At 37.8% G+C, this 13,459-nt stretch overlaps 1 protein-coding gene across 2 annotated transcripts in view; it reads right to left on the bottom strand.

Moving 5' to 3' along the window:
• Positions 1 to 13,459, bottom strand: part of ERAP2 (endoplasmic reticulum aminopeptidase 2) — a 38,257-nt gene that overhangs the window by 13,131 nt on the left and 11,667 nt on the right. For both annotated transcript variants that reach the window (XM_059919393.1, XM_059919394.1), the window contains exons 5-12: positions 13,153 to 13,273; positions 10,861 to 11,015; positions 7,887 to 8,000; positions 6,410 to 6,541; positions 6,049 to 6,180; positions 3,651 to 3,719; positions 2,462 to 2,637; positions 293 to 372 (exon numbers count right to left, since the gene is read on the bottom strand). In XM_059919393.1, coding sequence (XP_059775376.1) covers positions 293 to 372; positions 2,462 to 2,637; positions 3,651 to 3,719; positions 6,049 to 6,180; positions 6,410 to 6,541; positions 7,887 to 8,000; positions 10,861 to 11,015; positions 13,153 to 13,273 — 979 coding nt within the window. The remainder of the gene's footprint in view (positions 1 to 292; positions 373 to 2,461; positions 2,638 to 3,650; positions 3,720 to 6,048; positions 6,181 to 6,409; positions 6,542 to 7,886; positions 8,001 to 10,860; positions 11,016 to 13,152; positions 13,274 to 13,459) is intronic.

Raw genomic sequence — 13,459 nt, 5'->3', positions numbered from 1 at the left:
TTATCCACTGAACTAGTAGGTATTAAAAGACATAAGAGAGGATGCCATCATTTCTTAATATAAATATAAACCTATCTCTAAGAGCTAGAAGCACATGAGAACTTTCCACTGAATAAAAAATTCAGACTTTCTAGCTAAAGGGTTCTTTTAGTAACACATATATGGATAAATGAGAACTTCCTCAAACATATATCATTCATTATCAGATTGACTTACAGTATCTTTCCTCCAAATACCTCAGAACATGTTTAATTTCAGAATTAAAACAGCTATTGGCTAGTTAGTTCATTACCTGTCTTTGATTTCAGAATGTGTCTGTGAATTGCATTAGAGGAACTTGTGGAATAGGTCACTGGGATATGCCAAAGGTACCTATGTTAGAAAGTAAAGACTGTTACAGACTAAATTAATGGCCATTTCAATTTTCACATCATCAGACTCGGATAGGCTGTAAAAGACACCTAATCACTCATCCTTCACACCATCATAAATTTTATAGGCTAAGACTAGCAGATCCGTGGGTGTGCAAAAGTTCTTCCATAATGATTATGAAGGAGCAGCAATGTATACTTAGTTGAACTCTGTCACAATTACCTGTGCCATTTGTTGTCCAAATATCATACCACAACAAGTTCTGCTGATTGTTTTCTTCTAAGTAAGAGGAAAAAAATCAATTTTCCTTTCATATTTCCAAAAATTATGACAGCCTGATATTAATTCAAATAACTGAACCAAAGCTGTAGGAAAAGCCCTCCAAGGTAACGATCTTACTCCAGTATGATTTTCCACTTATCTTTTTGTTCAACAAAGCTACCCACATTCAGCCCCCCAACTGCTAAGTGCCTGCAGCAGTGTGTCAGGATCTGCACATCAGCCAAGTCCAGAGAGCAGAGAAGCAGAATGTATTGGAGGAAAAGGCCTCAGTTACTTTTCAATGGCCCTACTACGGTAAATAACTGAAATTGGCTATTTTTTTCTGACTAACTTTCTAGCAGCTTCTAGAACTCATTTCGTCTATCACAGCAAGCCATATTAGCTATAGTAATCCTGTAAAATCACATGCTTGAAAATACCAATAGGTATAAAACAGAAAGAATAGTAACTGAGGATGTGCCCAGTAGTCTTCAGAAAAATATAAAATAGTGAAAGAAACAGCAGACACAGACTCGATCTAATAAAGGGGCAGAAGGGATAATCTACCTGCTAATCCAGAGAGTACAGATAATTAACAAAGCAACTGAAATATTTATACAAATTGGTAAAAATAGACACATAGATATCACCAAGACTTAATGGATCGAGATTCCTGGATGGATCTTGACTCCAGAAAGAGATTTTTCCAGATAAACATATCTGGGAGTAAAGAGAGGAAGAGCAGCATTTCATGAGTTTGGATAAGCATGGATCAGAGGATAATAATTTTATAATAGTAATGTAAATACTGCTTCAGGTAGAGGAAAAATACTGATCATTGCAGTAGATATTTGTTATTCTGGGCCAACCACACTATTGAACTCTCTCTGGTTACATTTTGATAAGTTACAGAATTATGAGTCCTGCTTTCCCAATAGTAAATCAAACATTAAATTTTCCAGCCTGTGTTGCCAAGCTTCAAGTTGTTTAAGCTCTCTGAAGTTCAGACTTCAGAAAGACATACACAGAAATGGAAGATAAATGGCATAAGAGTTGCTGTTGGATGGAAATAGACATCTGATGAAACAAAAAGGGAAAACAGTATATCCTATGTGTTAAAGGCTTTGAATTTGCTTCTGATTCTCAGAAAAATTCTAGAACTGTTATTAGACAGCTAGATCCTTGGGAAAAAAATAATAATCAAAAGAGCTAGCACGGATTCACTTGGATTATTTCATTTCAATTTAACCTCATTCATCTTATTGATAAGGCTAATAGATCAGAGGAAGGTGCACAGTGTTGTATATCTTGATTTTAGTAAAGCCTTTAACAAGTTTTCTCAAGAAAGATGACAGTGTGGGTAATTGGATTTGCTTTTATTATTACCAAGAACATCATGTTTTAAGACATTACATTTATAGTCTCTTACTGCAAAACAAAAGAGAGCGGAAGGTCCTAGCATCTAATTTATCAAATAGGGAATGTCTTTTCTGATAAGGTGTACAGCTGTCATAACACTTCCTAGGTATGGACCAGTCACACAATTTATTAGGGCCCAGAAGTCTAGTATACAGTCAGGGTATATTATATTGGAAATATTACCGACGACCTTCTGCAGCAGAACTGAGGTTCTAAAGGTAGCCCCAGGATTACTAAGAATGTGCCGCTCAACAACGCAGTCTGGGCTGATATCAAGGCTAGTTTAGGCCTTCGAGTCCTGTGTAGAAATAGCACCCCATAAAATTGCCAGAGAAGCTGAGAGAAAGCTGATGCGATCACGAACAAACTGAGATGAGGTAAACTAGACCGACAGAAGGAAAGCAGTCACCTTTCCTGCAGGGCCCCCCATCCAGGGTCCTCTTTGAACACCCCGTTCAGGAAGCGCTCCTGCTGCAGTCTGAGCGAACGCCCTTCTCGGTTAACCACCACGAGGGGGATTCCTTTCTGCAGAGTCCAGGTAGCCATCATCTGCTTCACCTCCACATTTTCCCGCAGGAAGGCCAGCTGAAATGACAAGTGACTTTGGTAACTCAAGACAGAGGAGAGAAGCCAGAGAGAGATGAGAAACTTCGACCTCCTTGGACGCTGGAAACATGGGTTGGACCGGAAGAGGGGACTCTGGCTGCAATCTCCCAGGGGAGCGATGTGGAAACTAGACCAGGGGCTGCCCCTCCCCACCCCGCCCAGGGCTGCTCTGCAAATTACCTGAAGCAGGGACGTGTGTGGGAGCTTGAGGGTTAACACAGGGCAGGAAAGGTCAAGAGGAAGGGCTTGAGACTGAAGCCTCCCTCCTGCTCCCTTTCAAAACAGAAAAAAAACAAAAAAACCAAAAAAACACTCTCCATTTTATTAACGACAGAATCCAGAGAAGTGGCTTAAGAAGAAATGTCTCTCTTTAGGGAAGCTTTTTAAAAATTCCAGTAGAACAATATTATATCAATAGAGGTATATGGAATGGAGAACAAAACCTCTAGCTGTTTAGCTTCTAGTATGTATTGCTGATCACTGAGTGATGCTGAATCTCCCTTTAGAAACTATAATGGATGGGATTACCATAATGCTTTTTAAAAAGTTTGCCTTTTCTTTTTTCCATGATGACTTTCTTTTCTCTCTCCTCAAATGCTCCAATAACTTCCCAGAAGTAAACAAGAAGACAGGGCCTCAAGAAAGCTGTTCACTCTATTTCCAAACCTAACAGATTTGGTTTGGCATTTTTCAGAGCCTAGAGGATGCCAGTGCAGCAGTAACCACTCAGAAGAATTTTGAGCTGAGATATTTTTAGCTAGCAGCAGGGTTGTGGGAAAGCCGAATTATAACAACAAAAATATAGTAGTAACAGCGTCACCCCCCTAAATGGCCTGAGCATTCCTTCTTCAGGCAGCTTTGTTTCAAGGAAAACTGTGGAGTGTCTATTTCTCTCCAGTTATTTAAAGGGACAGTTGGGCGACTTTACGCACTCACTTTGGGCCAGGTGGTGAGCCAAATCTCTTCTACTCTACAAGTCTCTTTCTACTTACTGTGCTGCTTGTTGTCTTGGAATCGGAATAACAAAATCCACCAGATGCAGAATCACTTTCTAAACAATCCTAAAAAAGAGTAAAAGAGCATTGCCATTTTGGGCACTGATAGTTGGCTGAATATGCATATTAGACATGAACGCAGACATTTATTAGCATAGATCTATGAAAATTTAATTCATCTAAACATGGTAATAAGCATAGCAATTCATTACAGAATACATAAAATTTACTCTTTTTGTTTTATATGTATAACTGATGTTATGTGACACTATGCTGAGTTAGGTATTCTCAGGAATTTATCGTTTTCCTACCACAGTCTCTCTCTTTTTTTTTTTTGGCTGTGTTGGGTCTTTTTTGCTGTGCACAGGCTTTCTCTAGTTGCAGCGAGTGGGGGCTACTCTGGGCTTCAGTAGTTGTCACTCGCGGGTTCTAGAGCGCAGGCTCAGTAGTTGTGGCACACGGGCTTTGTTGCTCCGTGGCACGTGGGATCTTCCCAGACCAGGGCTGTAACCTGTGTCCCCTGCACTGGCAGGCGGATTCTTAACCACTGAGCCACCAGGTAAGTCGCCCACAGTTTCATTTGGCATCAGAAGGGGGTCAACCAGAATTTAGGACCTTTAGGGGAAGTGTGGATGGGAGACTTCCCTGATAACTAGGAAGAAGTTGTGATGTAATTGAAAGAATGAATACTGGACTTAGAGTCAGAAGACAGATTTTAAGTAATGACTCCATCATTCACTTGGTATATGATCTTGAGCAAATCTCTCCCTTAGCATTAGTTTTCCCATCTGTAAAAATGGGGTAAGAATGCCTACCTTACCTTCTCGAGATGGTTATAAGCATGAAGTGACAAAAATTAACATAAGAGTGCTCACAGTTAACCTAAAAGAATCCTGTAATTATTGCCCAAATATCTCCTTTAATCCCCTTTACACCCACTGCCCACACCAAAGACAGATTCTTCCTTGCTGAAAAAAGCTTGGTTGATGTCTACACACAGAGACACATACACAAGTACACATCATAGCAAAGGAGAGGGAGAAGGAGAGGGGAGAGAAAAGCAATGTAAGGCTTGTTGTTGACAACCTGAGGGAGAATTGTGGAGAAAGAGTATCTGGATCAGCTGCAAGAGGTGATGAAAATGGATAAGGAGAATCTTTATAAGTATTACAAAGGATGGTGTAATTTGATCCCCTTTAGGGTTTTCAAGAAATGGGGGTAAAAGATTTGAGCTACTTTGAAAAAAATTTTAATTACATTTGTCTCTTTGACCACAAACTCACACATAAGTTAAACCTTGAGGGTCCAGACTTAATAAGAGCACAGAAAAATCAAATGAGATAATGCACATGAAGTTTCTTTTTGAACTGTGAAGTGCTATACAATTATTGAACAATATTATTACTGCCCCTGGGACATACGTGCTTATAAAGGAGAGGGGACCTCTTCTATGTACAATGACTTAGGGTTCTTCTACCTGCAGGCACAAGCTCTGCCAGTTCATTACTTCTATAACAAAGTATTGTCCTTGTATTTGAAAATCTAAGAATATTTTAATAATGATTAGAATCATCTGAGTTGACTGCATGTTTTCTCTGTCTTACCTACTATACTACATGAATCCCAATGACAAAGAGACCATATGTTCTTTAATCAATCATTAACTGATTATAGGGTCAATAGAATGCTAAGGGCCTGACATGATTCTTTCTCTTAAGCAAATTTTGTTTATTATTATCATTGTTATTATTGAACCAATGGAAACCAATAAAAGAGAATGTCACTGGATGGAACAGATTCATATGTGCACTTCTAGGCATTCAGCAGAAAGGCAAACCAATGAGGGCTGGAGCTGTCTATAAGGAGGAGGTGAAATCTCAGCTAGATCTCAAAAGATGGACAGCACCTGAATTGTTGGAAAGAAGAGAGAGCACTTCAGGTAGCAAGAGCACTAGAAACAGAGGCATGATGACAGGGATTGAACAGGATTTCTTCCTATGAGGGAGGAGGTGTGTCTCACTCAACAGAGAATACAGGTTGGGAAATACATTTGAGCAAGTAGAGTTCAACCTTAAATTTGGGAAGAGAAGATCAGGTGTTACATGAAGGAATTACAAAGTCATGAAAGATTTGGAAAAAAAGACAAAAGTGTAGGTTCAACCATAAAAGGGAAACCCAAGGTCAAATATTGAACCCTTGGGGCTAAACTAGTATGGCATCTTGGTCTAGTAAGGTGCCAGAGGAAAAAAAGAGGTGCTGCCTGCTTACCCTTGGCAGTGTGGCAAGTGAAATAAACATTTGTTGCCTGACAATATAACTATTTATAAACCTTCATAATTAGCTTGTCACTTTTTAGGCTTAACAGCAGTCTACTGTAACTTAACAGAGGACTTACATTTGACAAACTGCTCCACAAATCATCATTCTTAGCATTTCTATAGCTGAACTTCTTTAAGTAGTGAATAATTCCTTTCTTGAATTTCTCCTCACTCAGAAAATCCTTGAGCATATTCAAAATACAAGCTCCCTAAAATGCAAACAAAAGCAAAGAAAAAGAAGATAAAGGAAAAGGTAGTATATGTTTTTAAAGGAAGCTTACATTTTATGGAACACGTGTAACGTCTGATAAATGAACAGCAAATAAAAAGTGAAACAGGTAGCAATAACCTGGCACCAACAACTTAAACTGTTGATGTACTGGCCTCATTATATTTCTCCCCAAAGCAAAGCTTCCACTAATCCACAGCATTTGCTACCTTTTTATAGGAAACAGCATCAAACATTTCCTTTATTTGAGTAGAAGTTTCTGCTTGATTGGAGATAGGATGGGATGAATTTAATGAATCTCTTTTAATTACTTCAAAACACATGTTCAGAAAATCATCATCCTAAACAGGAGAGAAAATTTTTTTCAATTTCCATTTGACATTCTCAAAGCAATAGGAAACACGATAGGTTTTATAAGATATTCTCAGAAGTAGAAACACCTTACAAGGTGTTTCTTTCCCCTTATATATTCCCCTTCCACCAATTCTCTATTTTGTAAAGGTATAAATTCGACATTCCCTCAGATACTGCCTGAATGTTTACCATGAGCCAAGCCCTTCGATACAAAAATAAAACTAAGGTTCCCATTTAGTGAACACGTGCCATGTGCCAGGATCTTACAACCATCATCTGCAATCCTTTCAACACCCTGCAAGGGAGATGCATTATATACATTTTACAAGTGAAAATGTATGAAGCTTTGGGATTAAACCACAGATTCAGCACATAGCAAGTAAGAAGACACTGACTTTGAATCCATGTCTGTCTGTAATTGTACTGGACCAAATGTCTACCTCAAAGAGCTAATTATCCATTACTAACTACCTTGATATGTGCTGTTCTGACCCTCTTGTGTCTATTAAAAAAGACATGTTTGAAGAAATCTTTTCACACATTTTGGGGAAATTAACTAACCCTTTGGAAATTCTGGAGTAGTGTGCCCCCAGTCATGCTCAATTCAGGTTACATGTCAAGAACTCTGCACAGGATCTATAGCCATGGGCATTGTCCTGTCCTATATCATTGTATACGGACAGTGATACTTTCCTCTCACCCCACATACACAGCTGTATATTTGTGCTATTTTCATTCTCTATCCACAAACTTTAGGGTGAGGGATTTATGTTGACTGTTCTCTAAAACCTCCAGTGTCTCATCCAGTTCTATCATCTGTGTTATGTGTCTCCCACCCCATTCATATGCTGAGGCCTTAGCCTCCAGATTGTATTTGGAGATAGTGCCTTAAAAAAGAGGGGACTGAATTAAAATGAGGCCATTAGGGTGGGCCACAATCCACTCTGACTGGTGTAAGAAGAGGAAATTTAAAATCTCAGACACCAGAGATGGGTGACCACAGAGAAAAGACCATGTGAGGACACAGTGAGAAGGCGGTCATCTGTAAGCCAAGGAGAGAGGCTTCAGAAGAAACCAAACCTGCCGACACCTTGACCTCAGAGTTCTAGCCTCCAGAAACGTGAGAAAATAAATTTCTGTTGTTTAAGCCACCCAGTCTGTGGAATTTTGTCATGGCAGCCCTAGCAAACTAATACAACCTGTTTACACAAAACAAAACACCATAGATTCAAAGACTCAATGCTATGTTCTCTTTGGCATTCTCTAAAAATTTTAGTAGTAAATTAATGATTCCTTAGGGCATACAGTATGACATACAAAATTATGACTTACAAATTGTAACTCTGGATATGTGACATTAACAGAGATAAGTTCCATGTATGTTGCAAAACCCTCATTGAGCCAAATATCATTCCACCATTCCATTGTAACCAGGTTGCCAAACCACTAGGAGGAAAAAACTCAATGTTATTAGAAGGTAAACAAATCTAAAAAATTATTAACTATAGCAAAAAATATAATGGGTGGTAACTTCTTTCTTTTAGTAGCTGAGGCCTCTTTTCTATCTTTGCTATCCTTTTCACTCCGCACAGCCCCCTTCTACTGATTTCCCTGCCTTCGCCTCTCTCCACATTTTTGCTTCCTTCACTTCCCTTTCTTTTGTGTTCATATTGTCTCCAACTCCCCAACTTCCATTATATCCTCGCTATATTTCCTAGATATTAGATTTAATATTAAGGAAGAAAATGAGACATTTCATAGGGTACATTTTGCACAATAAGTATAATCTCATCTTGTCATTGACTTATGGTGATGGTCTAAGGGGAAATGTAAGCCAAAATATTTTTGGTGAAGTCACCTTTTTATATTAAGTAGCAGGTACTTAAAAGGATAAGAATTCATTTAGGACTTTCAGATTGTTACACAATATTAGTGATGACCAAATTTACTTGTTGTCCTCTGCCCCAATTTACTTCTAGGGATTAACTTGGCCACTAAGGTGAATAAAAGTCTGAGATTTTAAATACATATATAAATAAAATTAAAAGGATGCAAAAAGATAATCTAAATAGAAATTTACCCTTGACCTATATTTAATCTGTAACACATTTTAAATATTATTATTTTTATGTATTATTATATTTTATCTATTTGGCCTTTGTCATATTAGTGTGTGTCCGGTTTATCTATTTTAGGATTGCAGTCTCCAGAAAGACTGGAAGCTTAAACAATAAGATTCTAAGATTCAGAAGAGCCTTGTTACAGTTACAGAACACAAATCACTAGATCTGTAGCTTCTAGAAGCAGTTCAAGCTCTATACCTTTTCTTACAGCCCTCAGATCATATTGCAAGTGGGCTCCAATCTTCTGAGGGGGTTCTGTGAGAAGGGACAGCGGGTGTTTCCTCAGTTTGAGAAGTGATGAACACAAGAAGTACAAGCTGGTTATGGTCATTTCACCCGTCAGTAAAAGTAGTTTATTCATTCACTCAATAAATATCTATCGAGACTCTACTATGTTCCTGGCTCTATACCATATGTTAGAAAAACAAAGATGTATGTCAGATAGCCACTGCCTCAATACAAATGGTGGAGGTCAACTGGTAGACATATGCATGCAACCAAGCATTATTGGCACGATGATCTATGTCTGTACAAGGGACAGAGGAGATTCCAGAAGGAAAAAATCAGTTTTGCTGGGAGAGTGTGTAGAATAACTGGGAAACGATTCATTTCCTTAGTCTTGCAAGTGGTCCTCAGGAATATTGGAAGTGGGGTGTGCTCTAAGCAGATCAGGTAGAAGGAGCAAAAGCATAGAGGAATGATACAACCTCGCCTGTTCAGGTAATGGCAGGTAGTCTGGGATGGCTAAAGCTAAAGGTGTCGTTCAGAGATGAGGCTGGAGAGGTGGAGGCGAGCCGGGTCCTCGGGGCCTTGTTTGCCACGCTATGGATCCTTGACTCACCCAGGCATTGAGAGTCTTTGCCAGGGTTTTACACAGAGGAGTGACATAGTCATATGGAGATTAATGGGGCAACAAAATAGTCAAGGCCAGTGGGGCCTGCTGCTTCAGCCCTGAACACTGCGTCTCCATAAAAGAGAAGCTATTAAAGGAAGGCCTTAAGGGAGGATGGAGCCTCAAAAGTAGAGCTCTCTGATTATTTCCCTATGAACATTGGGTAGAAAATTAGGAATACCCAGACTCAATTAAGTGCTTTAGAGCTTCCAGAGACTAATGATCAAAACCCCTAAGATGGGCCAGAGCGGAGATGCTAAACCAGAGGAAGCTGCTCATATGTTCTCAAAATACAGCGCTGAGCGTGGCTCCTATGTAACTGGGTTCTTAGTTTGCTGCTTAAAAAAAACAAACAAAAACAAACAACCCCCCCCTTATTATTATTATGGTCATGATAAAGGATAAAGTTAAACATTTAAAAATAAGAGATTTTACCAGCTTCTACAATGGAATGATATTTGCCTACATGGTAAAAGAGAATTTCCAGTGCCTTTAATAATTCACTGCATAATGGGGAATTTTCAGAAATGAAATAGAGTGGAAAAAGTCTCTGATATCTGTAGAGCTAGTTTTACTGTTTCATATTTGTATGTAATACAGTGTTGATAGATGGGCCTTGGAAATCTTCTTCTGCAAGAAATGGTAGCAGTGGTGGTCATTGTCACCATCATTAATAACTAACACTTACTGAGTACCTACTACATGACAGACATAGACACTTATCTGTAATCCTCACAACGGTTTCAAGAAGCAGGAGCTATTATGAACTTAATTTTATAGACGAGGACACTGAAGTTTAGAGAGTTAGGTAATGTGTCCAGGGTCAGCAGCCCTTGAGTACATGGACTTGAAAATACTTCATTATGGCTGAATAATCACAGATTCCAGCTGAAAGGAGATTGATTTTGCCCGAGATTGGAATGCCACCATATTAGAGGGTATAAGGGGAAATATTTTTAATAGAAATCTCTATTTGTAGGGTTTCTAATACTGTGCTTTATGTATCTGCATGGTCTTCACTTTTCTTTACTAAAAGACATTTGGAGGCTTTGCCTTGAAGGGTTTTAGAGGATATAGTGGCCACTTCTCTTGTGATAAAATTCCTGTATGAGACCCATTGTCTAGAGATTGAACATTCTTCTACTTGACATATTATGTTTGGCTTGATAATCCCTAAGGTCCCCTCTAGAAGTAAAATGACATGATTTTACGTTGTTTCAGGAATATTGGTGGTGGTCTGCATAATGCTCTTTTGAACGGATGCTAAGAGAATGTCATGAGTGCCAGGTACCTGGTGTGCTAGTTCATGAGCTATGACTTTGGTGACCCACAGTTTATCAGAAGTAGAAGAGGTCTTGGGATCAAAGAGCAGTGATGTCTCTCTACATGTGACAAGGCCCCAATTTTCCATGGCTCCACTTTCAAAGTCAGGAATGGCAACTAGATCTAAGAAATAAGAACAACCACACTTGATCATTATGGCTTCCACACCAGAAGTGGGATTTGCTTCCTCCTCAAATATGTTATGATCCATTCAGTATATATAAGCAGATTTTCTGAAAACATCAAGAGTGTCTTAACATTGATATGGTGTCTTGTAGTTGCTGAAAATAATCAGTAACCATTATCAAGCAGAATAAAGTCTATCAGTAAAGTTTTGGTTGTAGGTGAAGTAACCTATTGACATTTAACCACTTTTTCCTAAAACTAAACTATGAAAATACCTTGAGTGCATTACTGCTGAGAAAAAAATTCATTTTAAAACTCTCCTATTGTATTTTATATTAGTACTACAGAAAAACTTTGAAAATATGAGGTATCAAATAATTTCTAATATGTCTGGAATTCAACAAAACATATGATGAACTCACTTCTACAAAAAAGAAAAAAAGGGGATTTTAATTTCAGGGGAACACCTTTTAGGAGCATCTCTATAGTCAATATTTCAATCAGTATTTTTAGAGCATACAGCCTCTAAGTGTCCTTCTAAGGCAGTAGAGGAAAAAAGCTGTAGGCATCACTTCTTTCTGACCTCAATTTCCTTTTCAACATTGATATTTCCTCTACTTCTTGACAAAGTCTTAGGGAAAAAAAGTGAAACTTAATCATGTTTAAGCAACTCAGATATAACATAATTTATATCATATCTGTGTGTGAGTATATATATATATATATATATATATATATATATATATATATATATACACACATACACCCTCTGCCAATGACTTCATGTAGATTAGAAAACTTCTGGCTAATATTTAATCTTGGACTTCTTTCTGTTTATTCTGCCAGGCCATATTGGAAAAAATACTGCTCTTTGGCTGAAAAGAAAGGTAATTTTTTAAAAGTTTGAAATAAATCAAGTCACTTGGCTTGCAATTACAATATCTGGAATTAGTATTGGTTAATTCTAGTGGATAAAATCAAATATTTATAATGCAATCAAAAAGTAAACTAGCACTAGTAAAGATTAGTATTCATTAGCACTTCAAATGTGGGAATGACTCCTTTTCTAAATTGCATTGATGATTTTATATTAGTTATATTATTTCCCAAAGCCATTAGAAATGCTTATATCTGCTCTATTTTTTCCTAAGCTGCATGTTTCCTTTCAGTTAGTTTTATTTTAAATACATTCACTTCATATGATCTTCAAGGTTGCATTTTTCAAGAGCAACTTAAGATTGTTGATAGCTGTTATTTGATCTTTCCTTGATTTTTGACAGAGGACAGCAGTGGACTGTGGGTAAACTGATTTAGTATATCCGTACTAAAAGGTGTATAGAACCTGTGCTATAATAATACAGTGAGACTCAGGAACTGTAGAGACAACCCCCTGGAGATGTCTTCTGATGGTCTCTTTTTAACTCTCTAAAACTGTGTGGAGGTTGGGCAGGAAAGGGGAGGAAGGACATGATAAGGTGTGTGTTCTAAAGTCCCAAAGAAAAACAATGTTTTGTCATTGTCAGAAACTCTAAAAATTAATCTATATAAGTTATAAAATTTAAGTCATGGTTTTTATATATTCTGCAACATAAAAATCACAATTTTTATTTTTTAAGATAGAAAATTAAAACCAACCAAGGTAGACTGTGTGTATTTTCTCATATAAAGATCTACAACTACTACATTCAAATTATCTATTTCCTCCAAATCTTTTTTTTTTTTAAGTCTGTGCCACAGTCTTATCTTCCAGCCTCAGACACACAGTAGATAACAGATGGAGGGACAATTTTCAGCTATTTACATAAACCTTCAGCAACTTTTATAAAAGATTGCTAGTCTTGTACAAATATGGTATAGAAGAAAATATATGCTCCAGAAAATTCATCCATTTAAATCTAATATAAAATGCAGATATTTTGATATTAAACCTTATAAAAGAATAGAGAAATGAACCACAGTACTTGGGCTTCTCATAATACTTTATTTTCTACACTCTAGGACCATCTCTGAGGTACAGATTATTGCTTTCTGGGCTAACTGAACGTCTTCAGTGCTCATTGAAATCACATACTAAGAGGGACAAAATCAAAGTATGTTCTAAAAATAAAGACGATGATGTGGAATTTGAACCTACCCAGTTTTGTGAGTGGATAGTGGATATCAAAGTAATTTTCGTAAAAGTCCAGCAGCTTCAATGATGCTTCCAAAGCGTAATGTGTTTGACTCCATTTGTCTGGGGCTGCATGGATGGACACCTGGGAAATGTTGGTGGGAAGAAGTGGTCTTTGAAGAACAGCTCCTTTGCACAACTCCATTCCTAACAGCCCTCACCCAAACAAAGGCAGACTGCATTTTTCAAGAAATTATTGAGATACCGTTAAACATGTTGTCAACAGGGGATAAGATGCTCTGTAAAGTATTAAAGCAAGAATCACTCTTGT

This window comes from Balaenoptera ricei, chromosome 3 (genome assembly GCF_028023285.1).
Source record: "Balaenoptera ricei isolate mBalRic1 chromosome 3, mBalRic1.hap2, whole genome shotgun sequence".
Taxonomy (NCBI): Eukaryota; Metazoa; Chordata; class Mammalia; order Artiodactyla; family Balaenopteridae; genus Balaenoptera; species Balaenoptera ricei.
The sequence above is the reverse complement of the archived record's forward strand: the minus strand, read 5'-3'. Positions and strand labels throughout refer to the sequence as shown.